This window comes from Girardinichthys multiradiatus, chromosome Y (assembly GCF_021462225.1).
Source record: "Girardinichthys multiradiatus isolate DD_20200921_A chromosome Y, DD_fGirMul_XY1, whole genome shotgun sequence".
NCBI classification, from domain to species: domain Eukaryota; kingdom Metazoa; phylum Chordata; class Actinopteri; order Cyprinodontiformes; family Goodeidae; genus Girardinichthys; species Girardinichthys multiradiatus.
The window spans coordinates 36,793,755-36,819,515 of record NC_061818.1 but is presented as its reverse complement, the minus strand read 5'-3'; the positions used below and the strand labels follow the sequence as shown (position 1 = coordinate 36,819,515).

The following is a 25,761-nucleotide window of genomic DNA, read 5'->3' as shown; positions in this document are numbered from 1 at the left end:
TGCATTCATTTGCATTTCAGGAACTGATTGTTTGCGGTGAAAATATGTGTCCAGTTAAATCAGACCTGATCTTTCAAACTTAAACAAAAATCTCCACACTTAGCAAAGAGCCAAATTTAAATAGGACCTTCAGACTCTTTTTAAGAGCTGCTAATCACTAAAAAATAACTCTTCGATGTTTGGTTCAGCCTTTGAAAAATAGCAACAGAAACAGAATTTTACAACTAGTGAAGTTAATCCCCAAAGAGCTTTTATTTGAAAACTTGGATAATTATCTTTCAGGTTCTGCATCAGATCTCATTGTTTTTCTATTTCTGAAAGATGTGACTTTCAGACATTGTTCATCGGCTGCAGATTGTTTTCTAAACCTTTAAAATAAATTCTGTTATTCACTGTGCCCATGTTTTAGACACAGACTGAACGATGCGCTTTCATAGTCTGGTTTGGAAAGACAACGAGTGAAAAAGCCGCAAAAATCCAAAGAAAAACTTGGAGAGACATTCAAAAAGTTGGGACAACTGTTTATCAGGACCACCTTAACATTTTCAACAGTAGTTCTAGCTGTTTGGAAGGAGAATCTGAAGTAGTTTGGTATGGTTTGAAACTGTTAGTGTATGCACTTGCAAATGTAAGATGTTTCAAAATGACTGGCAGAAGTCATTAAAAGGTTTGAAACCCCTGCAAGTTAAAACATGAAAGCGACTGAACACAAAACTCTCAATCATGTCAAATTTCTGTCATCTTGAAATTTCACTAAAATTAGGAATCTGTGACAAAAAGCAACAACCTCTAATTTGATCGGATTTAACAGATAAATGAGAAAAGAAATCTAAAACCGTTTGCTGCTGAGTCAGAGCTGGCAGCTCGTATAAAAATATGCCCAGTCAGCATAAAGTTAGTTTGGTTGTTAAATGTCCAGACGGTAGCACCTTTACTTTGGTCTAACAGGTCAGTGTGACTGCAATAGAAAAGAATGACATGATAATGAACAAAACAATTTGAATGACTATGTAAAAATGGTTTATGTTTATGAATTATTTGAGCTGTTTTCAAACTACAAAAGTTGCAACACTCTTATGGCTAATTTAAGATTTTATTAGCTGTTTTATTCTTTTTAGAAAAGGCCCTATTTACCAGCAGACGTATTTCTGCTTTATGCCTTCGACTTTACCGTTTACTGTTCATATATTAAACAGTCCTCTGACTCATCTTCTTACCCTTTAACTTCCCCTTAGAGCTGCAAACTGTGCAGGACTTGTATTTCCAGCTGCAGATTACACAGTTCGGAGGCCGAGAGATCAGTCGCTTTATTCTGTGAAGGGCTTCTGTCGGACCAAACTTTGGTCTCAGTAAATATTTCTTTTCCTAGCTGGAAAAAAAAATGTATCCAGTGGTGACTAGGTCTCCTCCGGTTGTTTTTTGTTGTTGGCATTAATTTACATTCTCAGTTTATCTTTGCTGGACTGTCTGAACTAGAGTCTTGCTGATGCTACACTAAGACAAATTAGGAGGTTTCAATTATTATGGAATCTGCAAAAAAAAAAAAAGGATGGATGGATGGAGCATTTAAACAATTAGACAGCAAATAAGGTGCAGAAACAACATTTTCCATCTTCTATTTTACATTCAGAATTAAAAAAAATACTAAAATCATATATCCTTTTCCACTCTGTATAGGAATCTTGACTGAATGAAGTGCTTTATATTTCTGAGAATAGTTTCAGGATTTATTTTTCTGATCGTTAAAGATGCAGTTTTGCATGTTGACCAGCAGAGGACAATCCAGCAGAGGAAACATCTGAGCCTCAGGGATGAAGAAAACAGATAGATAATGTATGTAGCTCCTGTTTCTGAACAGCAACACTGAGAAAAACGCAAAACAAAAAATTTAAAAAACAGAGCAGCGCATTTCTTATGCTGACAAAACTCTAAAACGTCTAGATTAGTTTCAGTTCCAACTATTAGTCCACTTTCACCAACACTTCTGATCCAATCTAATCGATTTAAGGTACATCAAGACTGGAATAACTGTCCAGCAGACATAATGATAAAATTATTAACAAATTCAGTTAGAAATGTGTATGCTGAAGTAGAATTTGAAGCAGGCCTTCAAGGTCTGATTTAAACCTTTTGTTTCATATTTAAAGCTGGCATTAACTTCATCATTGTCACACAGACTTCATGGTTGAAGTTCAGACTCAGCCAGGTGTAAATTTATCCTCTTTATGTCAGCAGCTAAATATTAAGCAGTGAAACTCCTAATTTTCTTTTGGTTTGGAGAAAAACTGAATTTAGCACAAATTTACACTCTGCTTTGAAGAATATGTATTTAAAGTAGAACTGAATTCACAAATATTAAGAAACCATTGCTCTTTCTCACATTGCTGGATCAGAACCAACCCCGATAGATAGATAGATAGATAGATAGATAGATAGATAGATAGATAGATAGATAGATAGATAGATAGATAGATAGATAGATAGATAGATAGATAGATAGATAGATAGATAGATAGATAGATAGATAGATAGATAGATAGATAGATAGATAGATAGATAGATAGATAGATAGATAGATAGATAGATAGATAGATAGAGCTTTATTAATTTCAGAACTGGTCATTTTAAGGGATGAAAAGGGTACAGCAGTAAAAACCCCAAATTTGATTAACATAATAATAATAATAATAATAATAATAATAATAATAATAATTCTATATCATGGTTTTGCAATAAAATATGGTGTGACTGTGACAGTATTAACAGGTATCAGGGTTCCTAATAAAGATCAAATATCATGTTCTGGACCCAGATTAGATACCTGGCAGGAATCAAGATGTGTTAAGAGGTATTCTGGACTCTGGGATGGTTTTATGAGTCTAAACCAGCAGATTTTCATGCAGCTTGTTGCTGGAGTAATGTTCAGGGATTTAATAAAGTTAGACTCACCATCTGACTTTACATGTGTTTCACGTCTTATTAAATAATGGCTCTTGAATGCGAAACCCTGTCATGTAGATGAAGACTTTTTCATACGTTTTTCTGTAAAAAAAAAAAAAAAAACACTTTGAAAAACACGTCTAATCTACAACGAAGCCGCAAGTCCGTGCTGAATTTAGAAAACCTTAAAGTCCAGTTTAGGAGATTTCCTTTAAACAATGAAAAAATGATGGGTGTGAATGAGAAGAAGAAAGTTAAATTAACCGTTTTGTTCTTATAGAAACTGAATCGTTTTACAAACTGCAAGTGTAATTTTACCTGTTATATAAGGTTGCTTGTCTGTCCAATCTTTGCAGTCTAGATGACTCTGGGTACAAAGGAGAACCTGATCAGAAACCTGAATCCCGATCCAGTATTTTAGATCCGAACTGACGATCATGAAAAACCGTGAAAGCCGTGCATGTGTGCAGATTATATCTGTATAACATCCAGAGTTCTCTGTCACTCTTCCTCCAGACACGAGAGCGACGTCCAGCACTTTAAAGTGATGAGGGACGGTAAGGGTCAGTACTTCCTGTGGTCGGAGAAGTTCACCTCGCTGAATAAACTGGTGGAGTTCTATAAAACCAACTCCATCTCCAAAACCAGACAGATCTGCCTGTACAGCCCGCAGGTACCAAAGACTCTTTTATTCTCATTTTTAAATTTAAGAAACCATTTATGCATGAAAGTACAATGACCATATGATGACTCAACCAAGCGTTATTTGATTGTGTTTTATATGTATTTTGTGTTAATTTCCATAGAGTAAATATTCAAAACAAACTTAAATAATGACAGGTAGTTTTTAGAATTTATTTCAAAGTGAGGAACTATTTAGTTTATTATATTTGGCCATTTTGCTTAAAATTGTCTTCTCAATTATTTTGATATTTAAGAAGAAAAACTGTACATAATGATACATGTAACATTCATTATTTAGCTAATGTAAAATATTTAGCTTATTTTACATTTTTCTCTTCTTTTAGTTTAACTGATTAAAAGAATGAAAGACTTAACATTTTTTTCATTTGATAATAATCTAATAAAATGGATGCTAATAACGTTAACATTAGTGTAAGCCTAGTTTATTGTGTTTTTCATCTAATTTACTACATTATAGAGTCTTTCAATTTTCAGTGTGAATATAATAATGACAAATTTCACTTGTTGAGAAAGAATTTTGAGTGTTTTTCTTTATTAATTTATGGAAAACATTTATTATTTTTTGGGGAAAGACAGCACCAACTTAGCAACCTGTCAAACCACATCCATACACATGCACATAGTTATATTCAAAAATTTGAATATTATTAAAAAGGTAATTTATTTCAATAACTAAGTGAAACTTGTTCTATAGATTCTATAGAGATGATTTTCTGCCTATAGTTGATGGAAACATGACATTTAGGATTTAAATATTACATTACACTTTTAATACTGAAATATGGACTTAATGAAAACTATGTTTAATACCTGCTTAAAGATTGTAATTTTCAAAAGGTACTTTTATTCTGTCAAATGAACGCCTTTTCTAGTTTATTAAACGCTATTTAATTGTTGCTCTCATTATTGAGATAAGTTTCTGTGAAATATTTGGTTTTATTTGGATACACGAAACGAAAAAAGTCTGTGTGGTTATGAGTTACCGTTTTGAGGAATAAGAATATTTTTATTGTCTCATTTAAGCGCTTTTATGTATAATGTGATCTTTTTGTTTAATTCTCAATCTTATGATGACGTCTTTTAATTAATTTATTCATTAATTATTATCTTTTTTACTGCAGCTGAGCTCAGAGAGCTTTCTGTATTTTTTTATTTTTTTTAAAACTTCCCACTAATCCAGGTTAATCAAAATGAAACAATATATTTAGCCTCTTTTTCTGTTAGTATATTTTATTTATTTCAATAAAAGATCTAGATGTCACTTTATTCTTTGCTTAATTGGATCTTCTAAAGCACAAAATAAAACGTTATAATTTTGGTGTGAAACTTGAAGCAGCTCCAGTTATGCAGATTAATGCCACAACCTGCATGTCTTCAGCTCCAGGCTCTTATTTCTTGATTTGTTGATTCGATTCAACTCGATCTTTGTTTATCTGTGACATACAAGCCTGTGCTGCAGAGTAAAGATACTCTGAGACCAAGATAATTCCAACATATGAATTTAGACTTGTGTGTACGGTTAATAAACGTAGACATCCGTCGGCAAACAAACAGAAAGACATGAAGGCAGAGAAGAAAAAAGCAGCCTTAGAGTTGCTCAAACGGAGTGAAGGAAACATGAAATGAGCTTCACACATCAAGCAAACAACATGCATCTTGAGTGGGAAATTTAGTCCTATCTTGTAAAATGTCTCAGATGTTTTGGTGTAATGCATGTGAAAGTAATTTTGAACCTTTTGAATTTTGTACTGCAATATCAAGAAAGAAACACTGATCATTGTATAACTCAGAATGGAGCAGAACTGTCATGTGGACGGGTTGAACTTCAGACTTCCTGTGGGCTCAGCTGCTCTTCGTATCCACTGATTGACATTCTGAAAATGATCGTTACCTAAATGTTATTCACTCTTTCTCCTTTAGTTAAAGCATAATCAAATAATAATAATAAAATAAAATAAAAGCTTGATTTTACGTATATTTCTAAATGTAACTGTTATGGAGTGAAGAAATTCAGTTATCTCTTTCCAGATTGAGCTGAAAGGTTAAGAAAAACTTGTTTTCTGTTCTTAACTGTGAACCTTCATATCTCATGAAAAACCATTTGATTTCTGAGCATATAAATAGAGACGAGAGTTGTTTATTTCATGTATGTCGTGAGGGACGCATATCTCAACGATGCTGTCTTATCTACTTCCTGTGGGCTTCCTTCCTGCAGGGAAAGAGGGGAAGTTTGCCTGAACACCGTAGCACAGCTGCAACCGTAGCTGCATCACCTCGCAGGGCCTCGGATCAACCTTACAACCAGCTGGTAGCAACTTTTTTTCTTACAATCTAAGCTTTATAGATCTTCATCTTATAACAATAGGGTTTTATAGCAAAAACAGCATTTTATAAGTACAGCAAGGCATGTTGAAATACCTGTATTTATAGCAAATTTGAATCCGACTGTAGATTCAGATTTCATTTGAAATTTACCACCTGTCCAAATCTAGTCTTTATTCTCACATTAGTGAGATTATTTGATCAAAACTCACAAAGAAGCCGTAAAGAAACTTCTTTTCAGTAGTGTTTTGGAGGACCCAACAGTTTCTGCACATCTCAGGTTTTCAGGGAGTTTGTTCCAGAGCTGAGGAGCATAGAAAGTAAATGCTGCCGCAACTTGTTCAGTAAGAGACCTCAGGGGTCTATGTCAGCCAAATAACATCTTAACCAGTTTAACACAGTACCAGAACCACCTTTCCAGTCCATTAATCAGTATGTTATGATCTACTGTGTCAAACGCAGCACTGAGATCGAGTAATACCAAGACAAGTTCTAGACCCATTACTGCTATGATGTGTGTCACAGCTGGAAACCTTTACCAATGCAGCGTTGATGCTGTGATTTGGTCTAAAGCCAGACTGGAGAGCATGGGAGAGATTATTTTTTTATCATAAAGGCTTTATTTATTCATTTATACCTCAGGAGATTATCAGAGGTGGAGCCACAAGAAGTCACAAATCTGCAAATGTATTGAAGGACTTGTTTGATATGAGTTTATGTGGAACTGTTCTTTTTTTTTTTCACTGCTTGACATAGAAGAAAGCAGTGCATATTTATCTTTTCCTTCTTGGCTAAATATGCTGCAAAAAGTCATGTTGGTTTGTTTTTTACTGCTGGTTTTAGAGTAAAAGGCCTGGCTTTGAGGAGCGAGCACACACCATTGGACACACGGGCAGAAGCAGCCCGGTCAGCTCTGCTTGTCCTCCACGACGCACCTCGGAAACCATGCCTCTGCCTGCAGTCAGTCTGGTTTTTTTATTTTTTTTATTTTGTCAGGAACATTTATTAGACGTTAGTATTAGCCAGAACTCAGCATTGTCTTGTTTTTAATGGCAGCAAAGCCTGAGGGCAGCATAGACTGGTGCAAAAATCACTCCAATACTCTCAATGACTGGATCACTTCAGGTGTGCAGTTTTACAGCCCCCTTTCACTCGGCTTGGCTGATAGGGAAATCTTGCACAAACAGCGGTTTGAATCGCCCCAACGGTCATTCTGAGGCAGGCAGGTTCTCACTTCTGCCCCAGGTTGTTAGACAGCAGGCTGGTTCCTTGCTTTAGATTTTAAATGAAATACGAAAAAAATGTACCTTGCAGCTGCTGTAGGGATTCTGAGAAAACCTGAACTTAGCCTGAAAATTTGAACAAGCACGCTGTCCCCCTTCCTCTCTTCTGTGCTACAGGCCTCGATGTGAGCAGTGTGTACACGAGCGTGATTGACACTGCTAAGACATTCCTCATGGCTCATTTGTTTCCTATATTTTGAAACCTGAGATGGTCACCTGCATGGTGATTTTTGACTAGAACTACGGTTCTGCAAGGACATTTTGAAGTTGGCTAAAGAAAAACGTATTTTAATCATCAGTGTCTGTTTATATTGTCAAATGGATGAGCAAATGAAAAAATAAATCAAAGCTTGAGTTTCCCCTAACCCTGCCCCCACTCAATCTGACAGACTTCAAGTTTTTTTCAAAGGAAAGTGAGAAAATAGTGGCAATTTAAGACCTGCTCTGCAGATAAATTCCTGCCCCAAAAGCGTGCTTGATGAAAGTGTCAACACTTGTCCAACCACATTATTTTAAGTTTTTTGTTTACCCCTCTAAAAGATTTAGTTTCTTTTTCAGTAGAGTAGTACAGACTATAGGTGATATTAAAGGTGAAAAATGATCTTGGTTTCTTTTTTTTATGTTATAAAACCCAGTCTTCTAATGTCGACTTTTTGAACCACTTCAATTACACCAAAAAACAGCACCTTCTTAGTGGCTGCTGACTTCTGTTAGGTCTCAAAAAGTCAAATTACATTTTTTCTTTTTAAAAAAAAAAGGGTTAGTTTGACACATAACTTGATGTTTGCTCCTTACAAAGTAAAAATTTAATGGCAAAATAGCAAATGAATGATTTCCAGGAAATTCATGTGCAGCGTGTCATCTTAGTGGTACAGAGGAAAAGAATTTTATGAGTAGGTTCTGTAAATGCGAGCTAGATGAAGATATGTAGCTTCTGAGCAGCCTTCCAGGTATTAATGATCCTCTTCCCTCCTTCCTACAGCGAGCGTCCACAGTGCAGGTGAGGGCGTTGTACGACTTCACCGCCGAGGAAGACGACGAGCTGGGATTTAGTGCCGGTGACATCATTGAGGTGTTGGACCGCTCAGACAAGTCTTGGTGGAAAGGGAGGCTGAGGGGGCAGAGTGGGTTGTTTCCTGCGAACTACACAATACCGATGTGAGGAAATACGCTGTGGGCGAGGCTTTAGCCACACTCCATCTGCAGGCGCGTCAAGTCCTCGTTAGGTGTTTTTGAAAGTAAACACCGAGGATTCTGATCTGAGTTGCAGTGGATTGTAAGTTTATAGATTCATCGCCTCCCTGCATGGCTTGTTTGGGTTTCATTGAACATTTACTCTTCGGGGGTGAGAGAAACACCTGCAGGATGTTTTCTAAAGAGGAAGTGCTGCAGATGTCACTAAGGAATGTTTTTTTAACCATTTGTATTATAACATGTGGCAGCAGAAATGTATTTGATGAATGCTTGTTGGCCCAATGCCTGATCAATCAACTCTTTCTGTTCATGTTTTGTAGTAAATTCTCAAGTGAGTACATTTTTTAAAGATAATTTTCAAGCTCATTTATCTTTAAACTGGATGTTAATTAGTTGGTAAATTCAGTGAAAACAGGTTAGTTTGTTACATTCAACTGATATTTTCTCATGAACTTCTGTCTCATCCTTTATTATTTTTTCTGCCTTATTGAGTTGCATAAATTTGGCACAAAAAAAAACCTAAAATATAAAAAGGAATAGGTGCTCTTCAAAATAAAAGCTGCATAGGCATTCTAGGAGGTTGAAGATTTCTCTACTTGACTGTTTACTTTTGCTCCACTTCAATAAAGAAATAAAATAAAAAATAAAAAAGACTTTTGTTCCATTCTGACTTCATGCTTTCAGGTTTAATTTCAGTTTTCCTTCGTAAATCAAGGTTTTTCAGAACAGCTGAATAGATTTATTGGGTTATTTTCACTTGGAGGAATTTATAAAATAAGAATGGCTATTTTTAGCTGTTGTGGGTTAATTTTATAGTTGAATTTTTACTTGTGTGGTCTGTTTGGTATATATTCGTAAAGTAAGTGCTACTTTAACTGTAGCATTGTATTGGAACCCTGAGCCATTTCTCTGGTTATATGCAGTGCCATGAAAACCTACTTGTCTCCCTATAGATTTCTTCTTTAGTTTCATGTTTTAAATGACAAACGCATTTTAAAATCAGATGAAGCAGTTTCAACCTTTCCTTACTGTGGTTGCTGGTGCCAGACGGACTGGTCTTAGAATTTCTGATCTACTGGAATTTTCAACCATTTTTCAGGTTTACAGAGAAGAGCTCACTGAGACAGAACAAAAATATTTTCTTTGGCAAGTAGCGTCATTCATTCCTAGCCTTTTATTCTAAAGGTTTTCCAGTAGGAAAGCCTTAACTATGCTCTGTACTTCTTGTTGATCCCTTGGCTCCGCCCCCTGCTCCCACCTGAGCTCCTCCCACACCTGTCGGCTCGCTAAGCTGTTCCGCAGATCGGTGGTCAGAGACCCAGCAGCGAGGAAGCCTTTCTCGGCCATGGCGGAGTCCCAGCTGCTGTGCATGGACGACAAGCACGTCAATGAAAAGATCCCGGAGTCCAGGCCAGAGTTCTACTACAGCGAGGAGCAGCGGGCTGCTCTGGAGCAGCTGCTGAGGAATGGAGACGGAGCCTTCAAGATGCGCCTCAAGGAAGACAACGTCAAGGATTTCCTCTGCGCCAGGGAGGTCAAAGCCATCCGAGAAACCTTCCAGGAGTACGACACGGACAGCGACTCTGAGTCCAATGAGCAGGAGAAGCCCAAAGAGGCCTCCAGCGCGGACTCCGGGGTCCACTCCACCTACTGGCCGCAGATGTCCGACACCGAGGTTCCGTCTCTAGACATCGGCTGGCCGGCCACCAGCAGCGTGTATAAGGGGGTGACCCGGGTGTCGGTGTACACCCATCCGCCCAAGGAACCCGGACCGCACATCAAGGAGGTTGTGAGGAGACTCATTCAGGGCTCACAAAAGGTAAAACTATAAGGAGACATCATTTATGAGCAAAGTGGGAATAAAAAATTTAAAGAAACGTGTACAATATTAACATAAAGTGAGTTAATAAAAAAAAAAAACATTTTTCAATTAAAAAGGAAACAAAATAACTTTCCAACTTCATCAAACCCAGTACCCATGCACTTCAACCATAGCATATACATTTCATTTTCTTTACCTTTGAGTATTTTTTTGAATTGTGGGCATAGATATGAACTAGAAATGCTAAAATCAGCTGTAAATAATTAATTCAATGGTATATTTTTAAATGCTCTATTTTGTTCTGGTTTTGATCTGTGTTTGGGCCAATTAACTCCTGTGAAATTATTATCAAACCAAAGTAGATAGGCAAACTTGCTGGTAGGTAATGTTTCAGGGTCATGCAATCAAATTCTCTTACAGTTTACAATAAGAAGAATATAAGCTTCTGTGTTCACGTGAAATTACCGAACTGGAACCAGTTTTTCTTTTGCATCTCAACAAGAAATAGTTTCATATTTTCCCCCAAAAACCAGTAAAAAAAAACCCATCCTTTTTAATGGATAGCTCCCAGTACAGTGACAAATGCTCAGATACTGAGATGGGACAAAAAACTCAAATAGGGTGAAGGTTCAAAAATGTCTATCTAAATCATAAAACAACAAACATTCACTATAGCTGATCTGTAATTCATGATTTTTGTGTTTAAACTCAATATTTACTTTAGATCCCACATATCTTTTGTTTCTGTTCTTGTAAAACCAGGAAAACTCCAGTTATTTAGTTTAACAAGCTGTAAGTCACATAACTGAGACACCTTTCTGTGACCTACAGAGTGAACTTCATGTCTTAGCAGTAAAAACATTTGCAGACCAGGAACCGCTTGCAGAGATAACAGGATTTACAAAGACGTCTGAGCTGTAGTTTGTGTATAAACTCATCTTGTGCCATGACTGAGAACAATCCCTGGCCTACTTGGCCCACAGCTGGTAGATATAATTGCCCTTAAAGAATTTTCTTATTGGCTGGAGGTGATCATGTGACTGTGAAAGAGACAAGAATCCCCAGGCTGAGAGCAATTACTGTCACTCCGCATGAGTCCCAGCTATGAATAATTTCTGTTTGAAAAGAAACGACAGTTGTAGCTGTTGCTAAATGTTTGTTTAATTCACAGGAGGCTCAAACAGTCATGCTCTTTATGTTTAAGCTCCTGATTATTACTCAGGCGAACCCTAGTCCGGACCAAACTACTGGACTGAGCCCACTTTTTGAGGTGGTCTCAGTCCGCTTCCAAACAAACTCTGGTGTGGTTTGCTTCTGGTGTGAATATGAACTGGCCTCCATCTGACCCAACTACAGAAACATACGTCTCTTTGGACTTAACAAGCCACCGTAGCCGTGAACGTTATAATAAAATCTTACCGGAACCGCACTCTGTTGCTTAGCAACACTGTTGGCTGCGTGTTTTAGTTTGGTGCAGAGCACATCGTCCTCTTCGGCTTGCAGCACTCATTCTCTGACAGGGTTCTAAAATCATAAATAAAACGTCGCAAAATCTATGTTGAATGAGCCGCTCTTGACCCTCATAATGATATTACAGCTGTAATAACGGCAAAATATGAATAGAGGTGCTGCATGCAGGATGTTTTCCTCCGTTTCCTGGCCTGGTCTCATTTCTGTTCAATAGGAGCAATGGCTGTTGTTTACACGTTATAGTTCACTTGCAAAAAGTACAATTTGAAAGCAAACCGCACCAAACGAACAAAAAGGGCTACTTTTGGTCTGGACCAAATAAGCGAACCAAAGGACTTTCCTGGTGTGAATACACCCTAAAAAGCTACAAGGCTTGATTAATAACTCCTGCTAAAAGGTTTTGATTGAACCATTTGTGCCAAAATTAAGCATAAAAATGTGTTGGTTTATGTTGGGTACATTTATATTCACCTGGAGGCCAGATTATCCTGTTAGTGATGGAGATGGTCTTGACGGGAAGAGGGGCCCAATATCAAATTCTGCTTAAGGCCTCATATAACCTTGGGCCAGCCCTGTATGTAACAACCAGAACTATTCATGAACTGATTAAAGTATTTACATCCTAATAACCCATCGGTTACTGTTAATTAATCCTGTACAATGGCATGTTAAACTTTTTCAGTTTGTTATTTTTTATCAGAGACTAAAACTGATTAAGCTTCATGTTCATTAGATTTCAACCAAACATTCACAGGACTTTCTATGCTTCTGTTCTCATTTTGTGATCCATTCATTTAAACCATAACATGTAAAACATGCTTTTTAGAAAAAAAAAAGTACCGCATGGTTGGTGAGTTATAAATCCTTCCTGTCACAAAGGAAGTGCAGTTACTCACACAAAAGCCATGAAAAGACTTTTTGATACATTTATGTTTAGCATTTCATCATTAGACCACTTGACATGATGTATCACTATGAGGATGGTTTTTATGCAGGATGCATGTTATTGTGAGGCTGTGGGGATTACATTTGAAGAGACGCTTCGGCTTTAAGGAACAGAAGCCAGAGGCAGGTTGCCGCATGTCTGTGTTCATCGTTTTGACTTCATCATGTGGAAATAAAATTATGATGACAGTTATTCAGTTATAGCCTTAAATTTTAACCATTACAGGGATGTGGCGATGTGCCAGGGTTTTTTTCAAGTAAGGTTCTGTTAAACGTCCTCATGGTTCAATCACTAGGTTGTGAGGCAGTTCATTAGTGAGAACCTTTCATCAAAACTGCAGTAAACACAAATGTTTTCAGTTCCGATTTAAAGGAACCAACAGTTTCTGCATATCTCAGGCTTTCAGAGAATGTGTTTCAGAGCTGAGGAGCATAGGAACCAGATGCTGCCTCACCACATTTAGCTCTGGTCCTGGAACCACTGAGGAAGCAGGTCTCTGAAGATTTGAGAGGTCTACATGGTTCATACCTGACCAGCAAATCAGAATGTTTATTGTCCCAAGACCATTCTGTGCTTCATAGACCAATAGCAGTATTTTAAAATCTCTTACTTTACAGACAGGGAGCCAGTGCAGTGCTTTAAGATCTGGTGTGATAGGATCCAATTTCTTGGTGTTGGTCAGAACTCGGGCAGCAGCATTTTGGATGAGGTGCAGCTGCCATTTACCTGTGGATTATGCAAGTTTGTCACATTTTAAAAGCTTCTTTCTACAAAGACAGTTACTTATTGATAAATAAACCCCTATGAATCAGGAATATTCTCATTAAACCTGCTTTTTGTTTACAGTTTTAGAGTTAGACAAGCAGACATTTCTTCTAACAGAACACGGAAGTGTTAATGGAATCAGTAGGAGTTATAAACGGGAGCGTCATGAGCAAGTTTTAACAAGCTGAGTCCTCGGCGGTGGAGATGGAGAGAGCTGCTGGAACTGTCAGCTTCACATCAGCACACGCAGCAGAGAGATTAAACATCCTCCATGATCAGCTCGGGTTACCTTTAGTCTCCTTTTCCCTCATCCAATCAGATATTTCTACTGCGGTGTCTGATTGGCTGAGATCCTAGATGTGCATATTGATGTCTCTTATTTGTTTGGAAAGCACCTTCAGAAGCAGGAGTTGCAGAGCAAAGAGATGACGCTTTATTTGAACTGACGTGATGAAGGACAGTAAACACCTCCAGAGCAGATCTTAAAAGCATACTTAAAGCCTTGGATGATTAATTGGCCAATCACATGCTATGATTTCTCCCATAAAGGGTTTGTTCAAGCTGTGACATCTCTGAATCTGCAGAAAGACATGCAGACACGAACATCCACATGTGCCAATCCTTGATTTTTATGGAGGATGATTATGTGAAATGAGGACTCCTGTCACCATAAGATGAGTCTGTAGGTGGACAATTATCTTGTAAATGCTGAAATTACTCTGGGGAACAAAAGTAGAACTGCAGGATATGTCATTCAAGTTGAGTTCTTCAAAATCTGTCAAAGTTTTCCCTGGAGAGAGGAAAAAAGAATCAGCAGCCAGAGAACTACTGAGGTTTGCTGGAGGAAAACTGATGTTCATACCTTATCCAGTCACATCACAAGATGGAGGCGTTTATACTTGCTTCAAAAAGCCATGTGGTAGTTTTTTTTATAGAATAAACCTTCAAGGCAGAGAGCAAAACCACCAAATCCAGCCATCATCGCATCCCAGCAAAAAGTGCAAAGAATAAGCGCTCATCCTTTGACTTTTGGTGGAGAACCTTTCTTGAGTTTTTAGACCTTGGAGTTGATCAGTTTGTTTTGCTTTTGGTTTCCTGCCTGATTTTTGAAGACTGACACCTTGGGTTAGGACCTGGAGAGTTCTCCGGCCACAAGTGCCAAATTTCAGGTTTACGAGTCACTTTGTCACTTTTGCAACAACAGCTCTGTTTTTGCTGACAAAAACTAGATGAAATCAAAATAACTAAACCAGAATGACTACAACAATGTTTAGAATGGTTGACCGCTTTCCAATCAGATTTCATTTTAGCTGTTTGGAGGAAGCAAGTAGAAAACGAGCCAGTGTGTACGTAGGAATGGAATGATGGCACCAGGTGGATGTAATGGGTTTCCTGTGGACATTCTGATGCTTTTGGAGATTTCATTAAAAATGTCGACAGTTGGAAATAAAGAAAGAATGGAGAGAGAAATTTGATCTAATAAGGACATTTTGAGAAGTGTGTGGAGAGACCACCACTGTTACTATCAGTATTTTTGGTTTTGACACATTATAAAAAAGCTAATCCAAATAATTGTGTCAAACAACAAATTTAAATCAGGAGATGGTACCAGAGTTTGGATATTCTTGGATGTGGTGAAACCTTCTTTACTTTAACTAGACCTGTCACTATGAAGTTATTGGTTATCCAGAAATATCTTGAGCTGCAATACTTCTAGCAGAAGCATTCTGCATGTGAGGCCATTAGGATGAACGCAAGAAAAGAAGGATTTCAAGCGCATCTGCTCCTCAGTTATAGCAATTAGCCTCCTAATTAGTATGACAGAGTGATTTCAGCTGGACTCGTCAGATCATTTAGTGCAAAGAACCAGAAACATTTTGATTGATCTGAATCTGACAACCATGTGATGAACAGGCTAACCTGTCCCGGGTTCAGCCAACCTCTGGCCTGTTGCCTGCTAGAGATATGCATCAACTCCCCTGTTCTCCTGCATGGATTTAGCTTAAATTGAATATGGATGAATTGATGCATCTTATCACTCTGCACAATAATCTAAAAACAATCAGAACAGTTACCTCAAAAACTGAGGCTGTAAAGTTTGCAAAAAGAACATTTGTGTCTTTTTAGCTTTAAGCGCCCAACTGCAAAAAAGAGGAGGTGAACTTAAAACAGTTCTTTAGATAGTTTCAGTTCCTCCGTGTGTCTGGGAAATCTTCACTGAGCAGCTTTCTTCAGATCATTTACTGAAAACATTTTCAGGCCATGGACTGTTGGCCAACTCTTTTGTGATTTCAAACACTGATATTGCGATGATAGAGATTCTAGATCTTGTGCAGCTTTAGTTTAAAATCTCCAGGTATCTAAGAGTTTATGATCAATCAATCAATTTAATCACTAGACACGTTCAATAAAATTAACAAAATGATCAAATCAACTAAAATCATAAAACAAGCAATTATTGTTAAAAAGACAACAAAGAGTAAAAGTGAGGGAGATCAACCATTTATAGAAGATTAGGAACTGTGGAAATGCATTTGTGTAGATGCATTGCAGTCGAACGAGAAATAGGCCCATACCATCACCGGTCTTACACCGTACTTAACAGTGGGGATCGGGTGCATTTGCACACATTTTCCTCTGTTTTGTGCCAAACCCACCTGTGGTGTTTGTTGCCACAAAGCTCAAAATGTAGTATCTTCTGAACAAAGCACACAAGTTAAAATCCACTCCCAGTAGAGTTTATCAAACTTCATGTTTTCCTGACATGACTCCAAACCGCAGGTTGGCATGAGAATAACCTCAAGTGTTGCTATGAAGACTTGATGATGTTTGCTAAAAGTGAACTTTAGGAGATTTTTTTACCTCCCATACCATCCTCTCCTCTTCATTAATAATTGTGGGAGAAACTCTGCTTGGCTTCCTGGCAGCTGGTGGTTACCTAATGACACTCTTTTGGTTCTGACATTTATATTCTGCTTTGCATGACTTGCTGGATCAAGTCTAACCACAAACAAATGAGCTCTGACAAGGAAATGGAAATGAAAGACTGAAAATGTTAAGGTTGACTTCAGCAATATAAAAAAATCTGTCAGAATGTAACACTTCCTGCTACTACAAGTGAAGTGAACTTTTTAAATAAAAAATCCAACCCATTATTGGAAAATCTCTGATCATATCCTGAACCTGACATTAACGTTAATATGATTTTTAAAGCATGTGACCTATAACCGCCACTGGATCTGATCCAAACTGTTTTCAAGACACCTGTAAGCACCTTGGGAAACAAGTTCTTCCATTGAATCACCCGCTGCAGAAAATCTGTATCACAGCAGTAACAGGAGTAAGATAAAGTGCTGAAACATTTATTGCTTTAAATGCTGCTTAGTGACTGCTCTGAAAACCTGTTAAACTGAAGACTTCTTTTCCATCCAGGCTGGTAGGAGAGGTTCTGCTCGAAAAAAAAAAAAAGTTACTATTGCAAAAAATACTAGCTATCATGAATAATTTCCACTCCACATGCATCCAGTATAACCAGTCACTGTCCAGTCTGTTTCAGTCTCTAATCAGATGTTCACAAACTTTAAAACCTTGAATTATAAATCCAAATCTTTTTACCAGTTGCACAAATCTCAGTTTTTTACAGTACAGAACATTTTTGACCCAAATGTGTTCCCACACCTTTTTAACATGGTTTTGTTATTCAAATAAATTTGATATTTTTTTTTTCAGTGAGCTATAAACAGTTCTCTGTATTCAGAAAATACATTTGGTGATGCTGCAAAAGACAAAAAAAAACAACTTTCCAATGAATTGCTGCTGAATTTTAGTGTTAGAAGTTTTACTTTCCATTTACAGCAACTTTCACACTTATCCACCTTCCCCCAAACAAACTTGTCTTTTATTGCAGTAGCACAATTTTAGACTGAAACATTTAGAAAATTACAACTTTTAATCTAGACACATTTAACCAATGTACCTAAAGAGTTTTTGTAACTTAAATGTCTGAGTTGATCAGACTGTCTAGACCTAATCCATGACATATGATGAGACTCAAAAGGCTAATTTCATGTAGCTATTCTTCATGATGGGAAACATCTGAGAACATGCCATTCAAGTAAGGCAAATGTGTGATGGTTTTCATAAGCCAGGAAATGGCTACAAGAAAATGTCTGCTCGGTAAACTTCCCCGTGTCTGCAGGGAGAGTTATTTTGAATACTGCAGTTATTAGTTTTAAACCACAACTGGAACTGGAACAGTCAAGACTGGAAGAAGACCCCAGTTTATCTTGGCACCACCCACAGCTTGGAGGAGGGGAGGGGAAGTAAAAAAGCTCCAAATGTCAGCAAAAGATGCCATCTTGGGGTTGTTGAGTTACCATGACAACCATTGGAGTCTATTTACCTGCCAATTTGCTATTTGAGAGGCATGTCAGGGTAAGACTGATTCTGTTCCAAACTAAACTTCACAGGGACTTTAACTAGATCTGTGTGTTTTGGCCAGATGAGATTAATTTGAGTTTTGCAGCAAGAAACATTCCAGGTGGCTCGCGCCTACTAGTAAGTACGATGGAGGAACTGTCATGCTATGGGCACTAGCCCTGGGGAAATATTTAGAGTGTATAACATCATCGACTGCTTTCATGGGGATCTCAGTCCTCAGACCTTCATCTAACAGAAAACCGTTGGTTGAGTTGTAGAGACTTGGACAGCTAGGAGGATTCAGCACTGGTCAAATATCCCTCTGCCTCACCCTTGTGCAAGGCATTAGAAGAAGACTAAGTGCATTCCTACTGGCAGAGTGGGGATTGTACAACACATAAGTAGAGTAGTTATCAATTATGGTATCAGAGATTTTCTTTAAAAAAACTATTGTTTCCTAGTATGAGACCTCACTGAATATATTTACTCACAGTAAAGGTTGGATTCATCAAAATATTTTATGCTGTTCAGGTTATGCTGCTCAAATAAAAATATATTTATTCTAAGGCTTTTTATACAATTTGACCATGGATGCCAGTAACTAAGGAATTTGTAATGGCTATTATTCAAGTTTAAATGACTTTACAGAAAAAAAATGTACTTGTTTATTAAACGGTCCCTCTCCTTATCCCCCATCTCTGTGCTTCCCAGGTAGTGGCCATTGTTATGGACCTCCTCACCGACCTGCAGATCCTCCAAGACCTGCTGGATGCCTCGTCACGCCGCGGGGTGGCTGTTTATGTCGTGCTGGAGGCCAGGGGAGTTCCCCACTTTCTGGATATGTGTTCTCGGCTGCAGATTAATGCGATGCATCTGCGGGTGAGCAACAGAGAGCTGGGCAAACAGAGCATGAATGGGCTTCGCAGTAGGAGGAGGCGATCTAACACTCAGCATTAAAAACGGCTCAGTGGTTCAGCAGAAAATATATATCTTTCACTGCAGTATTAGTCATGGATTACAGAGATCATGTGAGATGAGATACTTTTGGGGAAATTCCAGACAAGATAACGTCCAACTTAGTTCAGACATAAACTGTTTATCATAGAAGTTTGAAATATTTGTTTCAGGCATCTCAAAGTGAAATGAATTCCCACTCAATCTGGTTTCAGGGTAGTTTCAGGTTTATTGTTCAGGTCTTCCCATGTCTTTGTTCTTTTTTCCAGGAAAGGTCAATTCTTGAAATTCGCGGAAAACATTTTGTTCAGGGTTCTTGCTCAGTCGAGAAAAGTCTGGAATTTGACTTCCATGTTGGGCCTAGATATATATGAAAAAGAAAAGAAGAGGCTGGAAAAAATAATTTTCTCATTGTCGTGTCCTTCCTTCCACCCTTATTTCTTTTTAATTTTTTACCATGTCCTGTCCAGCAGAGTAGCGCTCAGAATTGTTGTGGTAGTGCCAAGAAAAAGCCCAATCAACAGTTTTACTTTCACAAGTGGAGCATTACATCAAACGCTTTAAAGCTCTGCTTGATATTTATAAAAGAAACTTTACAAGAAACTCCTTTGGGATTATTTCAATTGTTACGGACACGGAGACAGAAATGAAAAAGAAAATTGTAAGAAGCACGAAAGAGAGAGAGGTGGGGTCAAAAAGGAAAATGGGAGAGAAAGAAGGATGAAGAGAATACAAGTTAACATCCTGCTTGCTTCTACACCTGCAGAAACGTTCAAATTACCAGCTTTTTTACCAAAAAGTGCACGGTACCTATCAATGCAAGATGTATTTAGTGGTAAATACGGCTCAATATAGAACATTTGTGGATCTGTTAACACCTGAATCTAAACATCTGAGTGTGAGCGCGCTTGTGTTTACAAGGTTTCTCCATAAAAATAGGCAATAGCAAGTGTGAGGAGCCACAAACCTGCCCCCCTGGACCCGGGACAGATACGGAGGAGATCCGAGCCATAGACATCCAAAGGACCCCCAGAGCACAGGAACCCCAGGAGAACCACTGCCGCAACCCCCCCAGAGAAGAGCAGGGGAGAGTCCCAGGGAAACCACCCAGCAGCCACAGTGCAGAAGCCCCAGGGAGCTGCAGCAATGAGCCCACAGGCCTCGCCAGCAGCTGTCCACCCCGAGCAGATCCAGCCATTGACCCAGAGACCCGAGACCCCAGGACACACCACCCCCCAAGCAGAGGCCTGACAGAGCCCAGGGGTCCAGGCCCCGGCAAGCAGCCATCGTCCCACCCTACTTATTTTCTTCCTTGCATACTTCCTTCTGTCCTTTTTTCTCAGTCCATATCTTCCTTCCTTCCTTCCTTCCTTCCTTCCTTCATATTAAAAATATATTTATAGTATTTACTTAAATATAGATTATTTATATATCACCAGTTCACAGTAAATATCTCACGGCCCTTTACAAGACAAAGAAGTCTAATTTATATTGAATTGCAAATAATCCATTTTGGTCCAGACTCAGATCCGATACAGTAGTTTTCTATCAGAGAAAGAAAAAAAAGGAAACAGCTAAACACAGAGGCACTGGACCAGGAGTACTTTCTACTTAAGGAAAAACAATGTGGAAACACATAACATTAATAGCTCTGCCAAAGGCTCAGTTCAGGTCATTGGGAGAGCTTATTCCTGAACTATTACTAAAAGTTTACAGTTAAGGTTCTCTCTCCCAGTAACAATAAAGATCTTCTATTTTACAAACATATTTTGACTTATTTCAGTCTGTTTTTTATTTTTATTTTTGAGCAACCATTTTAATGGTTTACACCATAAATCAGACTTTATTCAAGACCGATCAGTGCAGGACTTTTAGGTTTGAAAACCTCTGTTAGTGTTCAGTGTGAGCATTTGGAAGGTATCACTTCTGACCTACATAGTGTCATAAAGGATTTTCCTTTGGGATTATTCCTGGGTCCATCCGGGTTCATTTGTATAAATACTCCTAAGCAAAACAGATTCAGTATACTTCCGCGGCTTACAGTCGACCGCAATCTTAGATAAAAATGATTGTTTTAGTACATTTAATCCAAACATTTTGTGTTGATGCTCTTAAAAGCCACAACAAAGCTACTGAGCTTTCCATTTTATAATTATTGCATCTCAAACATGCAGGACACTGGCCGCCAAGGAAAGGGTTGGCTTTCAATTTCAAAAGGAAAAGTATAAAATAATATGAACAATAGAAATTCCTTGATGTGGTGGTATAACATTCAGCCTTGGCTCAGTGAGTGGTCTTCCACCAGGGAAAGGTTGGGAGCTCGAGGTTCAGCTCTGTCATATAGGGATGTGTCAGAGTGCCTACACAGGACATCCAATATGCTTTAAAAAAGCTTCTACTTAATGAAAAGAGGTCATTTAATATTTTACCTTCTGCATAAAAACACATCACCTCAACCAGCTGAATTATCCTCTCAGAGACATTTGATTCAGGCAAAATGTTTGGTGTTTAAACAGACAATTAGAGAGTAAAACCTAAGTTTAAGGATTTGAAATGGCAAAGTGATGTTGTTAGACAGGCTGATAGTTGCCAGTGTGTTCTGATATAGTTGGAAGAAGGAACAGCAGTTCACTGAGCCACTCTGACATTCAATCCCCTCTGAGACGCAATACCCAGCCTTATCTGCTGCCTGCTGAGTTTTACAGTGCAGTCAAGACTGGATCACTGAAGTAGCTGCATAGAGTGGTCTCAGTTACACTGTGAAAGGCCTTTTTAGAGCGCCGGGCTCTGTTACTCTTACTTCTTACAAATGAACATTCATTGTTCCTGAGAACTGATGCAAAAAGAGTAATTCGATGCGTCACCTCCACTGTGGTGTTGACAGGAAGGCAAGCCTCCTCCCAGTTTGTCCACATATGCGACTAACTGACATCTCTGTAAATCATTGAGTGGGACACAGCCTGTTATGTTTCATATATGAGGTTGTGTGTGTTTACTCAGGATCACCTGAGGGATGCTGAGCTGCTTGCATTGTGTAAATAGGTGGGTGTTTCTTTGCAGAACCTCCGTGTGCGGCTGGTGAGAGGTGCAGGGCTGGCCCTGTCGTTTGGAAAGCTGCCCGGCTCCCTGAACTCCAAATACATGCTAGTGGACGGGGAGAAAGTCATGTTTGGATCCTACAGGTGAAAGTCCAGCAATGCCTTTTGAGCAAACTGGACATTTTTGATGCTATTTTGAAAAGAATGTTTATTTATCTTTGCACAGAAGTATTTCATTGATACTCATCTCCTAACCTCTAGCTTTACATGGAGTACATCCCGGCTGGACAGGAGCACCATTACTGTGATGTCTGGTCAAGTTGTGGACTTCTTCGACAGTGACTTCCGGGAGCTGTATGCCGTGTCTGAACAGGTTGACCTCTACAAGGAGTTCAACGTCACCAAACCTCCTCTTCCTACACCCCTCCTGAAGCCAAAGGTGGAGCACATTCGGCCTTTGCCTGTCTCCACTTCTCGCTTTCAGGTATCTGTTGGGGATTCGAGACAAGTTGACCTAAAAGTACCTGCACATAAGTACCACAATCCCAAGTACTCCCTAGTTTTTGGGAACAGTTTGGGCTTAACGGGTTCCTTACAGGACCTGTCCACTCAGAAAGACTCAGTGGTTGGTGAGATGAATCAGAGAAACGGGATGAAGAACGGCTTCCTTCATACCAGCAAGGACAAGGCAGATAGAGTCTCCTCACCAAGTCCATCTTCAACCACGGAGGAAGATGATCAGGAAGGAAAGGGGGGTCTGAAGAAGAACGACGTAACCAGTGTAAAGAAGCCTCGCAGCTCCTTCAGGCATTTTTTGAAAGGCAGAGGAGCCAACCACAGCACAGAGACTATAGAGGAAGGCGTGGTCACTCCTCAGAGCCCCGCCCCCATCTGTAAAGTGCCAGAAACTAATGGCGTCACAGGAAACGAACTGGAGGATTCATTTGAAATCTTTGAGAAACAAGGACCGCTGAAAGTCAAAATCAAGAAGCCGTCAAAGCACATTCAGAGGAGCGTATCTCTGCAGACCATCAACACCGGAGATGGAGATGGTATGTGGGCCATTTACTGCTTGCGTTTCAGTTTTTCATTTACCTTTTATTCGTTGTGTTTGAAATGTCATGAAACAACACAAAAAAATATTTAATGAATACTTGATTCCAACAAATTATTGCAGAGAAGCTAAAACAATTAAAATTGCATTTCACCTCAAAAAAGAACATAAAACACCAACCAGTTATTGTTCTATTTGAAAATAAAGATATAAATATAATGAAAAAAAGAACAACATAAATTTGAAGAATTAGCTTTTACTAAATGAGCCTGAGCCTGGTTCTGGTTCTGCTGGAGGTTTCTTCCTGTTAAAAGGGAGTTTTTCCTCTCCACTGTCGCTACATGCATGCTCAGTATGAGGGATTGCTGCAAAGTCAACACCAGTGACTGTCCACTGTCTCTACATGCTCATCCAGGAGGAGTGAATGCTGCAAGTCACTGACTGGATGCAATCTGCTGGGTTTCCTTACATAAAAAAACTGTAAATAATGATCTCAAATAATAAACTGAACTTGAATGCATTGTTTGATAACTAGGATTAACTTCAAATCTGTGTGTATGATTGAATTAAATTTACTTTTTTGTGCTTTATAAATAAATTGAATTGGATTGAATTAAAAGTGACTGAAAGAGAAGCTTTTCTGTCATTTTCAGCAGTAACTGTTTAGTTTTTCTGAGCTGGATAAGAAGATTGATTCTGCTTGTTTATAAAGATGCTAAATGCTTCTTTTTTCTTTTATCAGGATTAAAAAGCCACCGGCGGCATCAGAAGAAGAACTGCATCCAGTCTTGAGATGAAAATAGGCCTTCAATGAAGACTGAACTTCCTGGTGAAGCAGCTGAGTCACAGTATTGACTTACTGTTACCAGGTGAAACCACTTTATCAGCTGCAAGTGCTGTAAATGTTACTGAACTGAAGGTCATCTAGAAATACATTGTAGCCAAAAAGTGCTGTCAGTGGCGGATTAACTGCCACCTTTACAGTTTTTCTACATTTTGTATTAAATTATTCCACAGTTCAGTGTTTTTCTGTGCTTTTCACTTGAGCCTAAACAGCACATGGTGTATTATTATCACACCTGGTTGCTATGGTGACTGGAAAAGTGATCAGCTGTGACGCCGCTGAGTGTCTCCTAACTGTGGACTCTTGGTAACTAAGTAAGTGTGTTGTCTACACTGTGAATGATATACAAGAGTCTGTGTGGATGCAGTGGGAGTCCAAATGAATATGAATAAATGATGTGAATCCTCAACAGTCAAAACTTTGTTGCAGTACCTAAATAAAAGACAAAATCATCGGCGTAAGAGTGATTCTTTGATTTAAGTTAGACACAGAAGCAAGCATGTGACTCACAGCAAGAAGCTCAGCAAAAAAAAAATGTTCTTTATCTTTGTGTGGGACACATAGAAATCCTAGAGTCTTTGAATAAAATGTGTAACATATGAGTGTTAACAGTCTTAAGATAGTCTGGGTTTATTTCACTTAAAGCTTGAAGTGTTTTTTGTTCGCTTGTGAGTTTCACTGACCCTGAATTTCAATGATTTTAGTCAGGAAGTTTAAACGTTTTTTAAAGCAAAAAAAGTATTTGCCCGCTTACAAATCCCTCGAGTTTTCTTTTGTCTGTTACACCTAAATGTTTTAGATCATCAAACAAAAGTTAATTTTAGTCACAGATAATTGGAGTAAATGATGATTTCAATTGTTATAAGAAAAAGAGGTATCCATACCAAACTGGCTCTAAGTGAAAGGGTAAACCTCACCCTGTTGTTAAATTGTGAATTATCTGTTATTAACCACATTTATTGTAAAGCTGAGATCATGTTCACTAGCCGCTATTGCCAAGAGCTGTGTCTGACAACACGAAGTAGGCTGAAGAACTGGAAAAGCGACACATCATGCCTCAATCTAAAGAACAGACGAGAAACAAAGTCATTGACATCTGTCAGTTTGAAAAGGGTTACAAAACCATTTCAAAGGCTTTGGGACTACAGTGAACCACAGTAAGAACCATTACCTATAAATGGAGAAAACATGGAACAGTGGTGAACATTTCCAGGAGAATTATTCCAACAGCTCATCGACAAATAATCCAGGAGATCACAAAGGAACCCAGAACATCTAAAGCCCTGTATGATTCACTTGTCTCAGTTTAGGTCAAAGTTCATGATTCAAAAATGAGGAGGAGACTGGACAAAAATGCCATCCAAGGGAGAGTTCTGAGTTCAAAACCACTGTTGACCAAAATGAACACAAAGAGCACATTCCCCAAGAAACATCTGGATGATCCCTAAGACTTCCTCAAGTAGCACCTTTGCTCAGGTTTTCTCCGTCTCAGATGATCTGAAACATTTAGGGCGACAAAAAAAGGACAAGATACAAGGGTTTCCGTTTCCTTGAGGTGGCTCTTGCATTTATGCGAATGCTCTCTGTTTAGAGAATAAATATGATCAAGACTCGCTGAGAATATTGAGTGAAACAAACGTGTGAAATAATATATTACATCATCTGCAAGGATCAGACTAATGTAGAAAAGTCCAAGTCGGTGTCTTGTTCATGACTTATAGTGACATGGATTACCGCTCACCTATGGTCATCAGATAAAGGTCATCACTGATAAACAAAATACTGGATGAAAACAGCTGAAATGTGGTTGCTGCTGAGGATAAACCAGATCTTTAGAGACTAGGTTAGGAGCTTGGAGCAGAGGGGCTGCTGCTTTGCATCAAAAGGAATCAGTTGAGGTGGATCAATTATAAATAGGTTAATGGATGGATAAATATATAAGCAACAACATCGTGCACCAGCTTTCAAGCACAGTGGTGGAAGTGTAATGATCTGGGTTTGTTTT

The 25,761-nt window shown here is 38.6% G+C and overlaps 2 protein-coding genes across 3 annotated transcripts in view; both read left to right on the top strand.

The window, feature by feature from the left end:
• LOC124863830 (growth factor receptor-bound protein 2-like) overlaps positions 1-9,097 on the top strand; it is a 28,324-nt gene extending 19,227 nt beyond the window's left edge. For both annotated transcript variants that reach the window (XM_047358339.1, XM_047358340.1), the window contains exons 5-8: positions 3,457-3,613; positions 5,861-5,953; positions 6,811-6,927; positions 8,233-9,097. In XM_047358339.1, the coding sequence (XP_047214295.1) occupies positions 3,457-3,613; positions 5,861-5,953; positions 6,811-6,927; positions 8,233-8,412 (547 nt within the window). In that variant the 3' untranslated portion in view covers positions 8,413-9,097. The remainder of the gene's footprint in view (positions 1-3,456; positions 3,614-5,860; positions 5,954-6,810; positions 6,928-8,232) is intronic.
• Positions 9,098-9,614: 517 nt separating this feature from the next.
• Positions 9,615-24,212, top strand: LOC124864072 (protein FAM83F-like). The gene is made up of 5 exons (XM_047358695.1): positions 9,615-10,263; positions 18,578-18,745; positions 21,881-22,002; positions 22,120-22,910; positions 23,655-24,212. Exons 1-5 carry the CDS (start codon positions 9,790-9,792, stop codon positions 23,702-23,704), a joined length of 1,605 nt encoding a protein of 534 aa, XP_047214651.1. The 5' UTR covers positions 9,615-9,789; the 3' UTR covers positions 23,705-24,212.
• Positions 24,213-25,761: the final 1,549 nt, after the last annotated feature.

Bases quoted from the DNA above. Each gene is read 5' to 3' on its own strand.
- LOC124864072 (XM_047358695.1), top strand. From the start codon at position 9,790: ATGGCGGAGTCCCAGCTGCTGTGCATGGACGACAAGCACGTCAATGAA. The intron at 18,746-21,880 runs GTGAGCAACAGA...GTTTCTTTGCAG, and splicing joins TTAATGCGATGCATCTGCGG to AACCTCCGTGTGCGGCTGGT. The intron at 22,911-23,654 runs GTATGTGGGCCA...TTCTTTTATCAG, and splicing joins CAACACCGGAGATGGAGATG to GATTAAAAAGCCACCGGCGG.